We start from the raw sequence: 19,467 nt of genomic DNA on the forward strand, positions 1-19,467 counted from the left end.
TAAGTAGCTGCGGCTGTGTCGATTGGACAGAATGATGAGACGAAAAATTGGGGAAAAAAGGTTCTTGACGTAGAGAGATACTTTCTTAACAGTGTGGCAGTTTGAAGCCATTGCCACAGCAAGCCAAGCCGTCTGAGAGTTACAGGAATGGTTCGTGCCCATATTAGCTCAGTACTTATCCCTCTATGAGCCTCATTTTCCCTCCCTGAACTCATTTGATTCTTCATTCAAGAACTACTTGCGTTTGATCTCCACAGGTTCAGATGGAGTCAGAAATGTTGGAAAAGACCCAATGAATCTAGTATAAACTTGACAGACCCCTTGTTCCGTTCAGTACTATGGGGTGTTAGCGGTCAGTTGCGGGCGATGGAATGTACGGAGGCTGGGCACATTGGATGGAGAAGATGTTTGCCAAGGGGCATATACAACGGAACCTAGAATGTTGCCAAAGCAAGCATAGATAAGCGTTCTAAGCTCAGGAGTGACATGCAAATTGTGCGTGGCCTTTTATTTCCAGTTGAAAAATATTCACTACGTATTTCACGCACTTTCAAAAATTAATATCAGAAATTTATCCTTCTCGGCTCAACAAATGTCCCGCGAGCTCCCTAGAGTTCTTCCCGTTTATAACCTCCTACCCCGATCCAACAACTTGAGCCACCCTCCCCGCGGCCGTTTACACATGCGCGCAAACCGCCAACGCTCTAAAAGCCCTGTCAGAATTCATATAAACAGGGGCATTGTATGTAAGCTCTAGTGTGACAGTCACAGCGACATTGTGGGCTGGAAGCTGCTCAACGGCAGCGTGGTCCATTATCTCATCGACAAGGGCGGCAGAGGCACCACCATGTAGGATGCTCACGATATCTCTTCGCGACTCTAGAACGGAATGTGTATAAGAATTACTGCCAGAGGAGCAAGGCGCGGAACTTGTGGGCAGAGAAACAGCTGGACACGCGTATAATTTGCCAGAATGTGGTTTTTCTGAGGGAAGAGCCGCCGTTCAAGGGAGATGAGAATGGATATCGCATACTCATGGACCCTTCGACCAGGGCTACTCGGTCTGAGGAGGCAGGCTCATACAGATTTTCTGTGAGAATTATTTCTGTGGTGTTGCAAGTTCATAATTTCAACATTGAGGAAAACACTTTGAGAAGTGTCTTAAACCATTGACCGATTTCTCTTGCTACCCTACCCTTTATCTCTTACACTTGATGTTGATTGACTCTATCAGCTTGCGAAGATTTTAACATTTCATAGTCTTCGAAGAGAGAATTTCCGTGATTTTGTTCACTTAGCATAATAATCTGGGGTTTCCCAGTTATCTACGATACGTCACTGCTTCTCACATATTCCGGTGATTTGGTTGTGACTGTTCGTGGGCATGCTTGTTGATTGGTCCCTGATTCTGCCAGTACACTATTGTCCCTATTTCAACAGTCATCTAACCTAAATAAATTATCGCAAGTAAAAGTAGAATCCGAGTTGTCCGAGTAGATACAGTAGGTTGACGGAGATAGTAACCCCGGAGGACGCGACTGGTGACAACTAGTGCAGTATAACATTGGCTCCGGCGTCGTCTGCTCGCATCTACGGCTACCTTGCGGACAGATCAATCAATGAAGTATCTCTTTTGAAAATTCAGCCCCATTTTTCACTCTCTATACCTTACTGAAGAAATAATTGCCAAGAGAGGGTTGGGTTGAAACCGGATACGAACGAATTCCTTACTACCCACTTATTCTGCCCAAGTAGCCGAACTTGTATGGGATTCCTTATTGACCACGACGCACACATTAGTTCTAGTTGTGTTGGGCCAGAGATTGAATTACGAAAGTAACCCCGTCCTTAGTATTTCACCAGCTGGCCAGATGGCCCGCTCGCGAATGGCTTCAACGCCTGATGGTAAATATGAATGTAATGACACAACCCGCTGACAAGCGGCTACCATCAGCGACTGGCAGCTACCACACACCGTCACTGTTCCTAACGCCCGAAACGTCCTGCTGATCAAAATAGTACGTGAACGTCGACAACAACCTGGAAGCGATGCATCAAGGAATGATACAACTCCAACTTTCTGGTGATTTAAATTTAGAAAGAGTCTTTGAGTTGGAGGCTCCCTGCCATATCATTTTGAGCGTATGGCCGAGGACGGCGAGTAGTCATCCTGGTCTATACAGAACTATCCCAGCTATAAGTATGTCTGACGTGCCTTAAGGAATCTTGTGTTGCTTGGGGACCAGGATTTGATTGGACGGACCGCTGTAATGTCACATCCGGACGGGGAGTGGGAGCAGGTGCGCAAAGGTAAATCGTTGGGTAACCATCTTTCCGATGTGGGGGTTTATTTTGTAGAACGCTCAAAACAGATTCTCGGGTGCCCGGCATGCATCACCTCGCTCCCGGGCCGGATTGACCTTTTCGTTATGTCCTAGCCATACCCATCCTGGAAATCCTCTCGACCCATCGGTGAGCATCCGAGCTGTCTGGTGCTACGAGTCCCAACTTTAGGGAGGTGACAAGCATTACAGGAGCTCAGATAACCAATCAAATCGAATTGTGTAATCACGAACCCCGGCTGGAGCAGCGTATCAAGAGCTTCAAGGTGCAGGACCAGCCTCAGTTTGCAAGATTAGGGTTCCAAGCTTTTTTAAGAGCAGGCTCAAACAGAACTTCGATATGGATATTGGGGAAATGAGACAGACTGTGCGGACGGGGTGTTCAGAGCATTCCTCGTACTACATATTGGAGTCCGACAAGGCCACATTCCCATATGCGAGCCTCAATCAAGGGCGATATGGGTCGTTGTTCATTGACCGCAACATTGTATGACTCTGGATGCAAGAAGCTCCTACAAACTGATGGTTGGGAGAGCTTGTGATTAGTAGCGCGTTTCCCTGCAAGGAAACCCGCCCTATTGCCCGCGTCTGCAACCTAACGCCAATCAACATCAGTTTTACTCTTCAAACTCTGGCTCCGTTTACATATGCATTGCTACGCCCCCAACCTTGGCCCGCATTAGCGCAACGAACAGCTCAACAAACCGCCCAAGCAGCTTCGTTTGCGCGTTGCCTGCCGGCACGCCTCTCCATACCCACGCCATGCAATTGGGACAGGTCTTTGTTTACCAGTAAGATCCCATTCTGTCGGGCCTGTCGGAAGTTTAGACTTTAGCATTCACTGGCCAGCTACGAGACCACGAGTGACGACGCCCTGGGATGGTAATTTTCAGCAGGGTTGTGATAGGACTTGAGAATCACATAATCACTTCCTAAAGACTTCTCCATTTTTTTTTTACCTTGACAGCACTTCCGATTGGAAATGCTTCTTAAGTGATCCTGTTAACGAGCAGCACCGCAGGACTGTCCACTCTAGACAACAGTCCTCGTGACTTTTCAAGGGCCTGGACCGATGGGTGGATGTAACCTAACTCTGCACCATCATCACCACCGCACTTCGGGGTCTGAGCCGACGCCGGTTTTGCTGTCAGTGACGGCTATGCATTCGGTCCGGGACGCGCCCAACGTTTACTGAAATACGGTTCGGTGTCCATTACACCCATGTCTTAATATCTTCATTATTACTTTGATGCGCCATGCCGCATTTGCATTCAGGGTGACTGAAGCTACAATACACTGCATTTTCGAGTCAATGTGCTTAAAAGAAGCCTTCTCCGTTGTGCCGCCGCTTCCTCCGTGTCTGTCTCACCACCTCCTTCATTCGCAGTCAGCACGATCGACTCGAAAGTAAGCAACCTGTGAAAGAGACTTGGATTATTAGCCGATATGTGTGAGTGGACACGCCTCGAGTTCACATGTGGTCACATCAGATTTCAATGCGCAGAGTGGTGTGGGACCTATGCTGCAGCCGGGTTGCGACCGTGCAAGATACGTTATCGATCAAGGCGCCCATGGGCCGAAGTTTCGAATTTTATCAATACGTGTGTTGGACCTCGTTTTATTCCCCTCGCCGAGGATTGGTATTTTCAGGCTGACCGTCTTACTAGTTTTTCAGCGTGCCGTAAGTCTGACCCTTGAGGCACACAGCTGTGAGGTCCAATCTTTTGCTGACCAAATGAAGCCGATTGCCGCAAAGCAGAAGCACCGGAGTGGTGGTATTTGTTGAAAGAAGCTGGCGGGAAGCCTGTGACTTGGAGGAAACAAGGTCAAGAGGACATTATGCACGGAGCATCGAGAAGTGTTGTTTTGCGCCAGAGACCCAATTTGCACGTCCCTGTCCAATTCAACAAGCCCGGCAAACGATGGGATATTGTCCTGCCCCTTTTGTATGATTTGTGGCCTGGAGGACCGAATACATATCGTGGCGCGGCAATTATGGAATCATCTTAGATTTTGGCGTCCTGTTTTGATTAGAGGCAGCATACTCATACGAGTCTTTAGTATCTTCCGGTCGCTTTCCGATTTCCATACAATACAAAGGGGCTAAACATTTACCATTAACTCATGTTTTCAGATAAATCGCGATAAACCACGGCTATGGATCAAAGCTTCTTGGGTCGATCAATTTCTCCGAATTTGTAACTTCCCTAATTCTGCTTAGCTTTGCCTCGTCAACATAGTCTGTCCTTGTTATCGACATCATAGCTTAGTTACATATTAGGAGGGCCATCTGAATATGACTTTACATAATGTAGCAGTCCAGGCGTTAAAAAATGTCGAAACCTCACCTGGTCTTCAACCCCGATATTATATTGAAGTCCAGGGAACGTTTTCCTTTAATGGCGTTGCCGAGATCAGGTTTAATACTCAGTCATGTTCATGATGCTCTACTTCATTGATGCATCGACAGATTCTCGAATGATCCGGAGCTGGCCGCCGCCGGCAGCCCTCAGCTGCAAGGGACGCACCAAGGATGGCCGAACTGGGCAGTCTGGTGTAAGATCTGCAAACTTGCCCCTGGGCATCATTGGGGACTAACGGCACAACCGAACGGGGATATGGGGTGACGGTGACAACTGAATCACAGTAAAATTGCCGTCGAACCCCACTGTTCAGGCCTCCAAAGCACAAGTGTAACTGGCTGGTCAAGCTAAGACACAGACTGGCATGCGAAATGCATCGAACGGCTCATCTCGTTTGCTATTTTTGACCCGTTCCCTCATGGTGGTCCTCTTGAACCCGGTGATCCTAGGCTCGTGTTCGCTCGTTCTCAGCGGGCCCTCGGTTGGCCCTGGGGTAGCCAACTTAAGAATCCGGAGTAACTAACGTAGTCATTCTGGGCACTGCCGTACAAGCATTCCCCACAGAATGTTCTCTCTTGAAAGTGCCAACCTAACTTGACCGAAATGGCGTGCATGAGTGTCCCATTCCGCCTCCCGATTTGGGTATAAAGGACCGTCGTGCTACTTCCTTGAAGTAGGTCTGCTTTCTACACTCACAATTCAACCACTCACACCACTACTCCACGCTACCAGACCACCATACAAGACTTACCACCAGCCAAAGCCTAACTGCCAAAATGAAGTCCACTCTCACTACCATCGTCGCTCTCTTCAGCGCCTCTGCCATGGCCGCCATTGTACCTCAAGCGTCCGAGGTTCTTAACCCCTCTGAGAACATCGACATCGCCGACTTGTCTGTCCGCAAGCAGCAAAACGGCACCGTAACCAGCATTAGCTTCACTCTCTCCGGCAGCGAGGCCACGGACCTGGCCTGCCAGGGCGCCACCGACGTCCCCTCCGGTGTCATCAACTGCGGCGACTCCATGTACCGCTTCGCCATCCAAGCTAGTACTGAGAGCGAGTTCGCTCTGCGCATCTACCACCAGCTCAGCCTTGCGTAAGTTTCTTCCTTTCTCTTTTTATATGAGGAAGATAGCAGAGGAACTAATGTGATTACATAGTGCCGGCTTCTGGGGTGATGGCGATGTTCCCACTGTCCGCCACACCGGTGGCCTCGGTGACCTGCTCTGCAACCAGATCAACCCCACGACTATTGTCATCAACAATGGCCCGCCTGCCGTTAACTCTTAAGCTTCGCCTCGCTTTTGATGGGACTCTTTATTATTACCTAATGTGTAAACCTATCTGTAAACCGAGTTTGCGGTGTAGCATACTGTGCCAGCTTAGAATGGCACAAAGACTTTCTGATACTGTTAAATTACTCGGCCAGAATACGGGCAGGCGACTAATCAGCGGGAAGCAGCAGCAACTGAACCCGGAGGCTCTACCTCTTGGTTGCCAACGGCGATATCTTCACTGCTGCTTCCACTGCCAACCTTCTACTTTTTCTTCTACAGACCGATTTTACAGCTTAAGAATATACTATGTTGACATTCATCGAGCTGTCACATGTACGGGAATTCCTGTGATACCAACAGATATCTTCGATATCCCTCAGCATCCATTAAATTGATGGTACACTAGGTATATTGGGTCTCGTCATCCGACTTGGTCCCAGAAACTCTGTTCGTAAGCTCGTAGGAAGTATTGCATGACTTTGTTACTTGTAAGACGATTGTAGTGAAAATGGGACCGCACCGTAAATTCACCCCAGGTAGGCGATAGCTGAATACTCAAGTCTCCATTTAGTATTCTAAGTGAAAAAGAAACGACACTGTTGCTTGTGCTCAAATTCTAGTCTTCACAAACTAATGTCAATGTGTCGGTAAGATGAGATAATGGTAAATAACATCAGCGCTATCTGGCTACTGGTATACAACATTGTTCGCCCAATATATTTTCCGTTCAAGGTACATCTGGAACCCCGTGGCTCGGGCGCGACCCTTTGTTTGTCAAGATTTTCGAGCTGTTAACACATTTTGTGCTGATTTTATGCAGAATGCTATAAGCTGTCTGAATTTTTACTCTGCATACAGCTGCAAACTTGATTTTTCGGATGTTATCCGCTTTTGAATCGTATCTGCAACCCGAAATGGCTGGGTGTAAAGACGATCTATTCCCTCTTGAATACAGGCATCCACTCCAACGGTGCCTCAATATCAATCCATTGACCACTCTCATATGTATCCGAATTGCCCTCCAGAAGCGGCTTCCACTTACCACCCCCTTCAAGTCGAGGTAGGTAAACATTGCTAGTCCTCTTCTCGGGCTCCAACACGGGACAGACCAAGTACTTGTCCCCAAACATGTACTGCTGTCCAATGTTCCAAGTCTCCTTATCATTTGGGAACTCATAGAAGAGCGTCCGCATCACTGGTGTGCCTTTTTCGTGAGCTTCCTTCATAAGAGAACGCGTGTAATCCCGCAGTTCTTCACGCTGGAACATATACTTCTTGCAAATCTCGTAGATTTCGGGCCCGTATGACCATACCTCGTTAGGTGCACCGCTGCGGCAAGTTGCGCCTCCTGTCGTACCATGCTGGGGCTGCTCCGGCTCACGACAGCCATGAAGACGGAATACAGGGCAAAATGCGCCCCATTGGAACCATCGAACGAAAAGCTCACGGAACTTCTCGTCGCTAGGGTCACCACCGTGGAAGCCTCCGATATCAGTGGTCCACCATGGAAGACCGGAAAGACCCATGTGAAGACCGGCGGCGACTTGGTTCCGCAGACTGCCCCAAGACGAGGCGATATCTCCGCTCCAAACAAGCGCTCCGTACTTTTGGCTTCCGGCCCAGGCGCATCGAATAAGATTGACAATGTTCTTTTGGCCTTCGGCCTCCATTCCCTCGTAGAAGGCACGTGCATACTCGACAGGATAGATGTTGCCGACGGAAACGTTAGACCCGAGATGGTAACGATATGTGTCGAAGTCGTACACAGTATACTCGGGTTCGGCTTCATCGAGCCAGAAGACTCGGATACCTTTGTCGTAGTAGTTTTGTTTTGCTTTTTTCCAGACATAGTCTCTTGCGCCAGGATTGGTGGCGTCAAAGTGGGTTGTATCTCCCTGGAAGTTCATGGCAATCCGAATGCCCCTGTCAGACTGGATGAGATACCCCTTTTCAACCATTTCGTCCCAATTCTCAGACTTGTGATCAACTGTAGGCCAGATAGATACCATCAGCTCGATCTTGAGTTCTTGCAACTCCTTGATCATAGCGTCAGGGTCGGGCCAGTAAGTTGGATCGAATTTCCACTCGCCCTGCAACGGCCAATGGAAGAAATCGATGACAATTAAGTCAATGGGCAACTCTCGTCGTCTGTATTCGCGAGCAACTTCCAAAAGTTCCTCTTGGGTCTGGTAGCGCAGTTTACATTGCCAAAACCCGAGACCGTACTCGGGCATCATGGGGACCTTGCCAGTAGCGTCTGCATAGGCTTCGACAATCTCAGCTGGGGAGTCACCGGCGACAATCCAGTAGTCGAGAGCTCGGGTGGATTTGGCTTCGAAGCTCATGATATTCCGGCCAAGGATTGCCCTGCCGACCGAAGGGTTGTTCCAGAGGAGGCCATACCCTAAAGAAGAGACTGCAAACGGAACGCTGGCTTGAGAGTTTCTGTGGGCAAGCTCGAGATCATGGCCCTTGAGGTCCAAAAATGGCTGTTGGTACTGGCCCATGCCGAAGATCTTCTCCTCTGGGTTGACACTTTCAAACCTGGCAGTGAGATGGTAGTCGTTGCTGTTGACAATTGCTAGAAACTCGCGTGCCTCGACGTCTAGAGCACTGCATTTGGGGTCCAAGACGTCTCGGCGGTGGCGAGAGTACTCCTCAAGCAACAGCTCACCCTTGGAGTTCCACGCCAAAAGCTTTCCGCCGCGGGTGATGGAAGCCTTGATCTTGCCGTTAGTGATTGTGCCCGCCTTATCGTCGATGGTGATCTTGACGTCAGCCTTCTTAGGCTGGAGCAAAGCCCAGTCCTCAGTGGGCATCTCACGGGCCTTGGTGGCCCGTACTCGGAATGAGTTTGGCCCCCATGGCTCAACCCAAAGCTTCTCGGCGTCGTAGGTGAAAACCAGCTTTCCGTCCTCTTCATGGAGCCCCATGGTTTTTGTCTCTAGATGAGGAACGAGAAACAAGATGATGGTCGAATTATTGGGTCGTCGATTATCTTGAATAGTCGTGCTTAGGATGAAGACGGAGTGATAAAGGGGAAGCTAATTGCTCGTCAGACGTGCTCCTTCTTGTAGGTCGTCTGTGGAAAATGCCGGCATATGAACAGCCCCGAGTGCGGAGTTGCTCCTGTTGCCATGGACCGATGGATGGAGATCGTAGGCCGCATTAATGCCACAACGAAGGCAGATGACATGCCACAACCCGGATTGACCACTCGGGTCCCGTGAAAGCCGCCATGCCTACTGTCGGCGTCGGCATGCCCCGCATCTTCCCAGCGAATGAGTTGAGCTGAGGGGAAGTTGGGGGGAGTTGGGGGTAAAACAGGGGCTTTGCAAAGATCCACCCCCGCGGGTACGGACTCGGGTAAATTTATTTGGGATGCGATGGTGGTGAACCTACACGTGTACACCAGGAACTGTGGCCCTGTGGGAGCAGGGGGCGTCTAGCGGATGGTTCCGCCTCTTTAGATCAGCTATTTCTTCTAACATGTTTGGTTGAAGCATGGTTTTATCAGACTGTGTTTAAAATGGCAAGGTATCTCTCAAGTATATAACGTCATATTAAGCCTTTCTCCCTTCCCACGATAGATAATTCTTCTCAACTTCTAAGATTCGAAGCCCTCTATACATGTATGTTGCGCCTTGAGCCATTACTTTTTTGTTGTATTAAATGATTCCCGCGTGTGCACCCGGTCAATATCGTAAGGGTTTCCATCGTAAGACTTCCGGCGCGCAGAAGCGCGACTAATTGTCCGCCGTTGGGTGTTCTGCCGGCTGATTGACGAATGATCATCGGAAATAACGGACTGGGCGGTATCATCCATGACGCCAGGTGCGCCATTCGCGTCTGGTTCGTTCTCTGAGGCTGATGGTTCCTCCTCTCGTAAACGAGCCATGAAAGCCTCAGATTGAGCGGCAAATTTGCATCGAGAGCGAATGACCGAACCATATTTATAGAACAAAAATGGAAACGGCACACAGGCAAGTGCTAGGAAGGCCGGTATTGACGACGCCCAATTGGCCCCAAGGTCTTCGTACATGTACGACGTGAAAAGAGGAAACGCGGCGCCAAAGCAACTACGAATGACTGAGTTGGCGGCCAAGACAGACGCTGCAAAAATGGTATAGGCGTCAATCAGATAGTTCATGATGCTGAGGAAGAGTAGGACCATTCCGAATCCGAAAGGAATGCCCGCCGCAATGCTCACTATCCAGTGAACGGATGGATTGTTAGTCCAAGCAAACCAGAATAGGCCGATGGGAAGTGCCACGCCTCCAACCATGGCCGGCGGTAGGCGTGTTTCAGGCGGTGCGAATCCGCCATTTCTTCCTTGAACCCGTTGGAATCTGCCATTTTCTGGTATTGTGTAAATGATGGCAAAAATCATGCCAACCATAATGCCGAGAAACGCAAGACCGCCAATTCCTTGTGACCAGCCCCTCTCCTGCTGATAGACAATGGGAAATGCAGCGAATAGCATGTAGAGAGTTCCATAAATGATGGCCATATACAGTGATAGAAGCAAGACAATAGGCTCCCGGAACAAGAGAATCCATGGTCTTGATAAGGCTGTCTTGAATGATTCAGCTAGGCTGATCTTACCTTGCTCTTGCTCGATCTTGCTGACATAGCATTTCCCCGTCATCTTTGAAAGCTTGGCAGCTCGTTGGCGAAGCAGATATGGGGCATAGGTTTCCGGAACACACGCTGCTCCCAGAAGCCAAAGAACCCCGGAGAAGGCGGCCAAAAAGCCCATAACCCAACGCCAGCCTGCAGCAGCACCGAGAAACCCGCCGATTATGGGTCCCAAAACTGGTCCGAGAAAGGGTGCGGCTGCAAACAAGGCCATCGCCAGACCCCTTTCTGCGGCAGGGAAAAGGTCCGCGATAACACCGCCTGAATTGGCAAGCGGCGATGAGCCGAATGCGCCAGCGAAGAAGCGGAGGATCAGCAGAGTTGAAGCAGAATTTGCCCCGGCGCAGCCGGCATTGAACGCGGTCAGGACGGCATAGGTACCGAAAAACAGTAACTGACGTCCAAAGAGTTCGCTAAGCGGTGCCCAGAGCAATGGTCCAATGGCGAATCCGAGCACGAAAAGCGAGACGCCGAGAGTAGCGACTTCCTGGGAGATTCCGAATTCTTGAATGATCTGGCGAATGCCCCCCGTGTAGGCGGAGGAGAGAAGTGCCACGGCCAAAGTGGTCAGAGAAACCATCATAGTAATGAACCATTTTGTCGGCTTGCTGAAAAGCATGGGGTCTCTTGGGTCATTGGGGATCCATTGGACCAAAAATGGGTCTTCTTCAGTGCCCGAGCCAGAATATCGGTAGTCGGCTACTTCCTGCGTAATACCTGCTTGGTCGATGACTTTGCGCCAGTATGGGAGTTTCGTGCAGAGGGGGGATTCGCCGCAGTCTTTGGATGGCCCTTCGGCCTTGCCTTGTCGCATTGCGTGAATTCCTGGCCGGCGTCGGTTGAAAGGTAAGCCGAAAAATGGCAGTTAAATTTCAAACACACGAAAATGGCAGTGCCAAGAACAAACAGCAAGGAATCGAGTACGGGTTTGGGAAATAAGACGGGTAGGATGGTATTTGTAGTTCATGGGTTCATGGACAAACGCGCCCAACCAGAAAGCAGATGACGAAATGCGGAAGATCACAAGGTCCTAAATGAACCGGCATACGGGTGGTAATTGGTACCTGAATTCCGTATACCCTACACGTACCAGTCTAAGCCTCTTCGTCGCATCGATTTTGTGCAGGCGGATATACCCAGATTAAGATCCGGTGCTAATGCTTTAGCATGCCTAGTGGATGAATCCGCCGTCGTAGAGCCCTGACAGGTATATTGGACGGGTGACATACGTGGCATGCATGCTAACGATCCCCGTGACAATCAAACCGGAAAGCATCACTATTGTGAAGACAGACATCCATTAACTACGTTTTGTATGTTTTCGGCAATGAGATGGGCTTTGAATACAGACTCCGACATTGCCTAACTCCAGCCCTTAGCCCGTTGAGGTGTGGTCCGGGATTACAACTCCCGCCAGTCGTTCATAAAGTAATGCATCCTTGACTCTGCCATCCCAGAGGGTGGGTTTTAACGCAGGCAGCGCTTACAAGTCCAGAGGGATTTGCTGGCTTGAGCTGGTTAACCCGTTCTCATCTTCACAGCTTCCTATTATTCTCCTTTGAATTAGAGTTCGCCATACGGAAAGTACATATCAGATCCACATTGGCTAGGATCATCTTGCCAGGGCATCCATATCCCAGCCAACGCGAAAAATGAAATGTTAGCGTATTCGGCTTGTCAGCGTTCATGAGTTCGGCGTGCATGGGAATTTCCTCTCTGCCCAAGTCAGTATTGTGCATGCATAACACGCGCTTGCGGTTTTTTTAACCGCAATTTTTGGGGCCTGTATAGTGCACAATTGGAGATAAAACACGCTATCTCGGAGTCGTCTTCCTCCGGATACCTTGCATAACTCACGGGGCCCAGCTCGGCCCCGGGACGGAATTAACTGCACAAGTACTCCGTAGCGAGAAGGGTGAGCACTAAGACGCAACAATGACTCAATACGCGTTGGGAAAGAAATGAGGAACAAGATTTAAACGGGTAGGCTCGTTACAAATTTTTTAGTCATACCCGAAGCGACTGTTTTTTAGTTGATGTGAAAGCTTCCCAGCTGCAGTATTGGATAGTAATGCTGATCTTGGATTCAACGCAGCACCTGCTGTTTGTCCACAACCCTATCTGTTCGAATAAGATGGAAAGCACCCATAATATGGAGATTTGATCATGCAGAAGGAAAGGGCTGTGGCAAAAGGTAGACTCTTCGTCAACATACACCTAAATTCTAACCCTCTAGCAGCTTGGCTGAGCATTTTACCTCATCTAGATGTATAGCCTCCATCTACCATCAAAGCAGACCCAGTCACAAATGAACTTCTACCACCAGCCAAATACAGAACACCATCAGCAATCTCCTTCGGACTTCCCATGCGCTGCATTGGCACCGCGGTTGAGACCCTTTCATTCATGGCCTTCAATACCTCAGGGTTCCTCGTTGTCATGGGAGTCTCCGTGTATCCTGGGCAAATGGCGTTGACGCGCAAGCCGTCTTTTGCATAATCCTCAGATGCCGTGCGGGTCAGCCCAATGACCGCGTGTTTCGTTGTTGTATATGCTGTAGATAGTGTGATTCCGACCACACCCTGGATCGAGCCAAAGTTGACGATAGAGCCCCGCTGCAGGGGCCTGCTATCAATGCTTGATAGGATCGGCTCTTGCTTCAGCATGATTTGGGCCGCGGCCCTCAATACATAAAAGGTACCATTGATGTTGACGTCGAGAACACGCTGCCACTCTTCGGTTTTGACAAATGCTGCGCCGCCGATGTGCTTGATTGCAATGCCTGCTGCGTTGACGACATAGTCTAACCGGCCGAACTTGGAAGCTGCCTCACTGACCACCTTATTGACCTGGTCTTCGTCGGCGATGTTGATGGGGTATGTAAGCAGCTCGATTTTGAACTCCTTGCCGGAAGCGTCGGCTTGTTGCCTGAGGCTGACCTCGGCTTCTATTTCAGCTTTCACGGTTGCCAGTGCCTCTTCGTTAAGATCCAGGAGGGCAATGCCGGCGGATCCTTCTTTTGCGAACGCGTGGGCACATGCTCTGCCGATACCAGAAGCTGCACCAGTGATCAAGGCAAAACCTGGGACGTCCATTTCCACAGCTGTGTCGGAAAGATTAAATGATGGAGGATAGACAGTTGTAATGGTGCAAGGAGGGGATGAGGCAGCTTGAGATACTTAGAATATTACAAACCATTCCATCCAAATGTCAAATAAGTAGTTCAACTTCATTGTGTCGCCGTCAATCCATTTTGGTAGTAGAGGAATAACCTTCCCTTCATGACCAGGCAGGACTTTCCTCATTTGATTTGAGCTCTTCCAACCCCACTTTCAGTTTCAGGCTCTTTCCCGGCAGCCACGAGCGGGGTTACGATGGCATCCCGGATTGAGTCCGCACAGGGCAAGCAAATGCACGTCATAAGCTCTGACAACAAACAATAGATAACGCTTAGCAGTGGAATGATATCTCGTATCTTTATGGATATATGCGATACGGCTGTAAACCCGATCGCAATGTTGTGCATGTATCATGTCATTGGAGATAGGGACACTAAGCATATCATCTGACATAATCTACCAATATCAGAGATATTCAAGCCACGTTTAACGCAATTTTTAGTCTAAGCTTCTTGATCTAACATACTGTTGCTGTCATAGCATTCTGACCTGGAGGCGATCTCCAACCCACATGTGAAAGCATGTGCAGGTTAAATAAATGTTATCTGTAGTTTTCAGGCTACGGGACAGATTATTTTGACATAAAGCTCAGTTCATTTTAAGTAAAAGATAACAGCGATATTTGTGATGATTTTGAACTTGATTGGGAGTAATCACATTCCTACTAAGATGCATATATATATATATATATATCTTCGGGTCGTGAGGATGTCACCGCAGCGACGCAACACAACAATTCAGTGGCAATAATCCAACTCCGAAGCTTTACATAGGCACCCATTATTATGTTCATTATTCTGTCGGTAGAACTTGTAAGGTTGCGAAGTTAAAAGGGCGATGTATAGTGGACTGGCGATGAGGGAGACATGAGATGCAGCTTTTCCGCGAGACACCCAGCTTCCGAGAACAAGCAACATGGAATTTTGGAAATGAGGTAATACTAAGCAAATACGAGCCCCTTGTACCCAGACTCTTTGACGTCCTTGCAGCGTCTCTGAAATTCTTGTACCGGTCCACCATATCGTACGACACTCCTGACAGTTTTGCCCTTGATGTTGGTGTTTACACCGGTCATCCAACTGTCAACCTCGTTGACCAGAGATCCCTTACTGCACTCCAAAACATGCTCGGTCCATCCGTCTGCAGCCTCTTGTGTAGCCTCGACAGATGTGTATCTCTTCTCTCGACAGAATTTCAAGAGATCTACCACTACCTGCACGGCGTGCTCAATGTTGCGCGTCGCGTTGCCGAAGGGCTGGTGAGGACCGAGTACCATAAACATATTGGGCATGGACGGAATCATCATGCCAAGAAAAGTGTAAGGCCTGTTGTTGACCCAGACAGCTTGGTCACCTCTTGGTGTATCACTCGGCGCAATCAGCGGACGGCCTCCTTTGCCTTGCCACTCAATCGCACTGAAAGAGCCAGTGATAGCATCGAAACCAGTCGCAAAAATAAGAACGTCGAGTTCATGTTCATTGCCGTCTGATGTTAATATGCCTCCAGATTTAACTTCAGTAATGGGCGTCTTTTTTAGGTCGACGAGGTGCACGTTATCTTGGTTGAAAGCCTCAAAATAACCGCTCTCCAATGGCACACGACGCGTACCAAAGCCGTGAGTTTTGGGGATTAAACTCTCGGCTACCTCCGGATCGTCCACCCTCTGTCGAATTTTGTCTGCGATGAACTTGGAGTATAGTTCGTTTGCCTGGCGGTCCGTGTAAGTGTCACTGAAAACACCTTGCCACTTGCCAAAACCGGACTCATTGTAGAGCTTCTCCCAAAGTGCGAGGCGCTCCTCTTCTGTAACTTCCATCGTCTTGCGGGGGTCTGCCATATGCATGAAGCCTGAGGGAGTTGCGCGGCAAATGCTGAAAATTCGGTCGTAATCCCTCTTGAGCTCTTCCATTTTCTCAGATGAAATTTCGTAGTTGCGAAGCGGAACGGACCAGGTTGCGGTGCGCTGAAAAACACTGATTGACTTGATGCTGGGTTCTTTGGACAATGCGGTGATTGTTTGGATGCCTGTCGCGCCAGTGCCAATAACACCAATGCGCTTGTTGGCGAAATCACGTCCAGGGTCCAGGTCTTTCGGCCATCGCGACGTGTGGAAAGATTCCCCCTTGAAGTTTTCAATAGAGGGGATGGCAGGCAGCGATGGAGTTGAAAGGAAACCAATGCAACTGAGGAAAAACGTAGTAACGTATTGGTTTCCATTCTGGTCTGTGAATGTCCAAGTGTGGTCTGCGTCGCTCCAATGGGCTGACTTGACAGTGGTGTTGAACTGAATGAACTTGTATAAGCCATTCCTGTCCGCGAAGCGCTTGATGTACTTGTGCGTCTCGGGCTGCGGGGAGAAGGCTTCCTTCCAATGCCATTCGTCCAGGAGCTCTTTGTCGAAAGAGTAGCCGTAGGACACGGACTCGCAGTCGAACCGGCACCCAGGGTATTGGTTCCAGTACCAAGTGCCGCCGACATCTGCGCCGTTGTCTAGGACTCGGACCCGGCAATCGGGCATTTGCTCCCGGATATGGTGTAGACTTGCAAGTCCGGAGAGCCCGGAGCCGATGATGAGGACATCAAAGATTTCTTTCGCAGGGGTTGGAATGGAACCCATGATGATTGTGAGGTGATCGTAATTGATGGTAAGGCTAATGTGAGTTTGGATAAGCCCAGTATGCCGCTTAAATTGCTGGTAGGATGCTTCGTGTCTGAAAACTTGGGGATATTTCAAAGAAATATCAATCGACAGCTAAACGAACTGTACCAGGGTAATCACAAATGCGTCACGATCCATTCACAGCTAAAAGAAAAGGTTTCTGTACGGCTTTTCGGTTGCAGTATCCAGATTCATCCACGTCAAACGGCTGATGACCATGGTGGGGCTATCTTGAGGGATGATTTCAGAGTTGGGGGATAACTTGCCAGATCTGGATTTGGAATGTAGTAGTGATGATAACGGTCGCCTATCGGCCCCTTCCCCCGCATCCCTCCATGCGCCCTAGCGTTTCACTTCTCATATTCCTAATTCAATCCCGCGAGCCTTCGAGGTTTAGAAACAGATTCCTATCTATCGGCTATCTAAGGTCCTTCGGCTTATTGATGGCATCCCCAGAGTTGTGTTATCTTGCCACTGGCGGTGGATTTAGATCAATCCAGCTGGCAACAATTCCTGGCTTTGTTAGACTGATCTCTGAGCATCAACAGTACCATACCTTGCCTTCGTCATAGAGAGGGCGGTAATTAGTCATCTGCTTCAAGACGTTGCCCTACGACCTGGTGTTGTTGGTCGTATGCAAGCCATTGTCATATGACGTACTAATATTGACATGAGCCAAACGCAGGCATGCATTGGCATCATCAACGTTTTGAAACACAATGCTCCTCTTCATGATTCACGAAGGGCTATGACTTGTTTCTACAATTCAAATCGACTGGTGGAACACTGTAGTTCGGTATTCATTATTCGAATTGTTAGTGCTCATTGCAGTACATGGCATTCGGTATTCAGCACTACTGTATATGCATTGAGAAGATGTGTGCAACACCATGTTGATCTACTACTTTGACAAGTTTATTCCCAGATCAACGAAATCTTGCGCCACCACTGATCAGTGCGTCCATTTTTCTCCATGTTGCACATTTCCAAGTTGGTCCACATCTCCGCCTCAGCTTCCACTTCCCTTAGATTGGTTGTCAAGTCGACATCCTCTGGAGCCAACAGCCACGGGTCATTTCTCCCAACCGTGAGTTTATGTCCGAAATAGGTAACCAAGAAGAGGGGGATACCAATGTAGGCGGTCAAAAAGCTGGAGGCTGAAAAGCGACCAGGGAAAAAGACAGTGAACCCGTTGGCAAGAAGCAGAAACGTAAAGAGAACCATTGAGATCCATGCTCCATAGGGTTGACACCAGGACTGGTAGGGAACTTTAACACCTTGCACATCGCAAGCCTTGCGAAACCGAAGGAATATGAAGGCACACATAATCCATGAGGTATAGCCGGCAGTATTGGTGAGACTGATGAACCAATTGAAGACAATGCCTGCGTCCGAAGAGACGCTAAGATATGCCAAAACGGTAAAACAGCTTGCCGCGAGAACTGCATAAATTGGTAGACCGTACCTGTTGCAACGCGCAAATATTCTTGGCGCGTTCCCGGCCACGGCGAGAGAATAAAGAGAGCGGCTTGCCATGTAGAGATAAGAGTTGCCGGCAGACCAGGCGCTAGTAAGAATGCCGGCGTTAACAACGGAGGGCAAGCCTTCAATGCCGGCATTTTTAATGGCGATAACCCAAGGCGATGCGTCTGCATTCCCGGAACCAGATGTAAGCCCCTCTGAGTTGGAGCTGCAAATAGCCCCGATTGCCAACGCCCCTAGGATGTAGAAAATAATGAGTCGATAGAAGAAGCGCCGACTTGCGATCGGAAGGTTTTTGCGAGGGTTTTGCATCTCTCCACCAGTGATGATGATCAGCTCCGGGCTGAAGTAGAATGAGAATCCGGAGAACACCCATCCGTATAAAAACGCGGTGAAGCGTCCACCAGGACCGCCGACAATGTACTCCTTAGTCGCACCAGGGTCAACCCAGTAGTGGAAGCCCAGCCGTTGTCCGCTCGGTCCTCCGCCGAGAATAAGGACAACCGACATGAGAAGCAACCCTAAGAATAAGATGATTTTAAGGCTTGCAAACCAAAATTCCGTCTCCGCGTAAATACCAACTGGCGACAAATTGAGCCCAACCATGACGATGAGAAGCAGCGTCAGCCATACCGCGACGGGGACGTTGTTAGGCCAGTAGTTTATGACGATTGAACCGACGGTAATTTCGTAGGCGAGGATAATTCCGAAAGAGTAAAAATACAGCCAGCCGAGTGCAAATCCTAAAGATCGCGAAGTGTAGCGGTTGCAATAGTAAGACATGGAGCTGCCCGTGATAGGGAGGTAAGTGCCGACTTCCATGACCGCGGTGACAATCCCGTAGACGAGAATAGATGTAAGAGCGTATGCCAGAAAGAGGAAAGCGGGACCACCGGCCGCGAGGACTTGGCCGGAACCGACGAAGAGGCCAGTTCCGATGCTACCGCCTATAGCAATCATCTGGGCATGACGAGACTTGACATTTCGCTTCGTACTGCCTTGGGTGATAATACGGCTTTCCCCCTGATGGTTGCTCTCAAGTCTTCCAAGGTCTTTGTTTTCCATTTTGCCATCGCTGGCGTTATCCGAAGAAACCAGTTCCTTTGGAAAGGGTGAAGGTGTGTCGTAATCTAGAGCCATTTAAGCACAAGTTTGGCAGGATATGGTTGATTCGAAGATGCATTCGGTTCAGCAAAGTGGAGTGGAAGATTAGCTGTTCATCGGTCTTGGCAATTGAGAGCTTTGTATTTCCTTTTTTGATGCGAGACTGCCTTTCTTTTAAACACATGTTGTAACCTTGCCCAGAATCAATCGAGAACCCTATTTCGTTGGTGGCCCAGGATAATCAAGGCCAATGTCACCCAGGGCCTGTCCGTCTGCTGCAGACTTGTCTTGGAAGCATACCTTAGATAAAGATGAACGGTTGCTTCCTCCGATTCCTAGATATGATTGTGCAAGACAGGAAGGCTTCCCCTACCGGCTAATTGCGGCCAGGCATGTACCCCAGATTTATTATGGGCCACAGGG

General features: G+C 49.2%; 6 protein-coding genes across 6 annotated transcripts; 1 reads left to right on the forward strand and 5 right to left on the reverse strand.

Moving 5' to 3' along the window:
* Window positions 1-5,481: 5,481 nt before the first annotated feature.
* EsH8_VI_000958 (uncharacterized protein) lies at window positions 5,482-5,995 on the forward strand (the record flags this gene model as incomplete). The annotated part of the gene is made up of 2 exons (XM_083272211.1): window positions 5,482-5,801; window positions 5,866-5,995. 2 exons carry the CDS (start codon window positions 5,482-5,484, stop codon window positions 5,993-5,995), a joined length of 450 nt encoding a protein of 149 aa, XP_083127385.1.
* Window positions 5,996-6,917: 922 nt separating this feature from the next.
* On the reverse strand, window positions 6,918-8,915 carry EsH8_VI_000959 (glycosyl hydrolases family 31-domain-containing protein; the record flags this gene model as incomplete). Its single annotated transcript, XM_083272212.1, has 1 exon — window positions 6,918-8,915. The coding sequence occupies one exon, from the start codon at window positions 8,913-8,915 to the stop codon at window positions 6,918-6,920; it is 1,998 nt and encodes a 665-aa protein (XP_083127386.1).
* A 719-nt stretch (window positions 8,916-9,634) lies between these two features.
* EsH8_VI_000960 (MFS transporter) lies at window positions 9,635-11,434 on the reverse strand (the record flags this gene model as incomplete). Its single annotated transcript, XM_083272213.1, has 1 exon — window positions 9,635-11,434. One exon carries the CDS (start codon window positions 11,432-11,434, stop codon window positions 9,635-9,637), a length of 1,800 nt encoding a protein of 599 aa, XP_083127387.1.
* A 1,444-nt stretch (window positions 11,435-12,878) lies between these two features.
* EsH8_VI_000961 (SDR family NAD(P)-dependent oxidoreductase) lies at window positions 12,879-13,715 on the reverse strand (the record flags this gene model as incomplete). The annotated part of the gene is made up of 1 exon (XM_083272214.1): window positions 12,879-13,715. One exon carries the CDS (start codon window positions 13,713-13,715, stop codon window positions 12,879-12,881), a length of 837 nt encoding a protein of 278 aa, XP_083127388.1.
* A 1,024-nt stretch (window positions 13,716-14,739) lies between these two features.
* EsH8_VI_000962 (flavin-containing monooxygenase) lies at window positions 14,740-16,416 on the reverse strand (the record flags this gene model as incomplete). Its single annotated transcript, XM_083272215.1, has 1 exon — window positions 14,740-16,416. The coding sequence occupies one exon, from the start codon at window positions 16,414-16,416 to the stop codon at window positions 14,740-14,742; it is 1,677 nt and encodes a 558-aa protein (XP_083127389.1).
* Window positions 16,417-17,373: 957 nt separating this feature from the next.
* Window positions 17,374-19,005, reverse strand: EsH8_VI_000963 (amino acid permease/ SLC12A domain-containing protein; the record flags this gene model as incomplete). Its single annotated transcript, XM_083272216.1, has 1 exon — window positions 17,374-19,005. The coding sequence occupies one exon, from the start codon at window positions 19,003-19,005 to the stop codon at window positions 17,374-17,376; it is 1,632 nt and encodes a 543-aa protein (XP_083127390.1).
* Between the last annotated feature and the right edge of the window lie 462 nt (window positions 19,006-19,467).

The sequence above is a fragment of the Colletotrichum jinshuiense genome, chromosome 6 (genome assembly GCF_051148585.1).
Source record: "Colletotrichum jinshuiense chromosome 6, complete sequence".
NCBI classification, from domain to species: domain Eukaryota; kingdom Fungi; phylum Ascomycota; class Sordariomycetes; order Glomerellales; family Glomerellaceae; genus Colletotrichum; species Colletotrichum jinshuiense.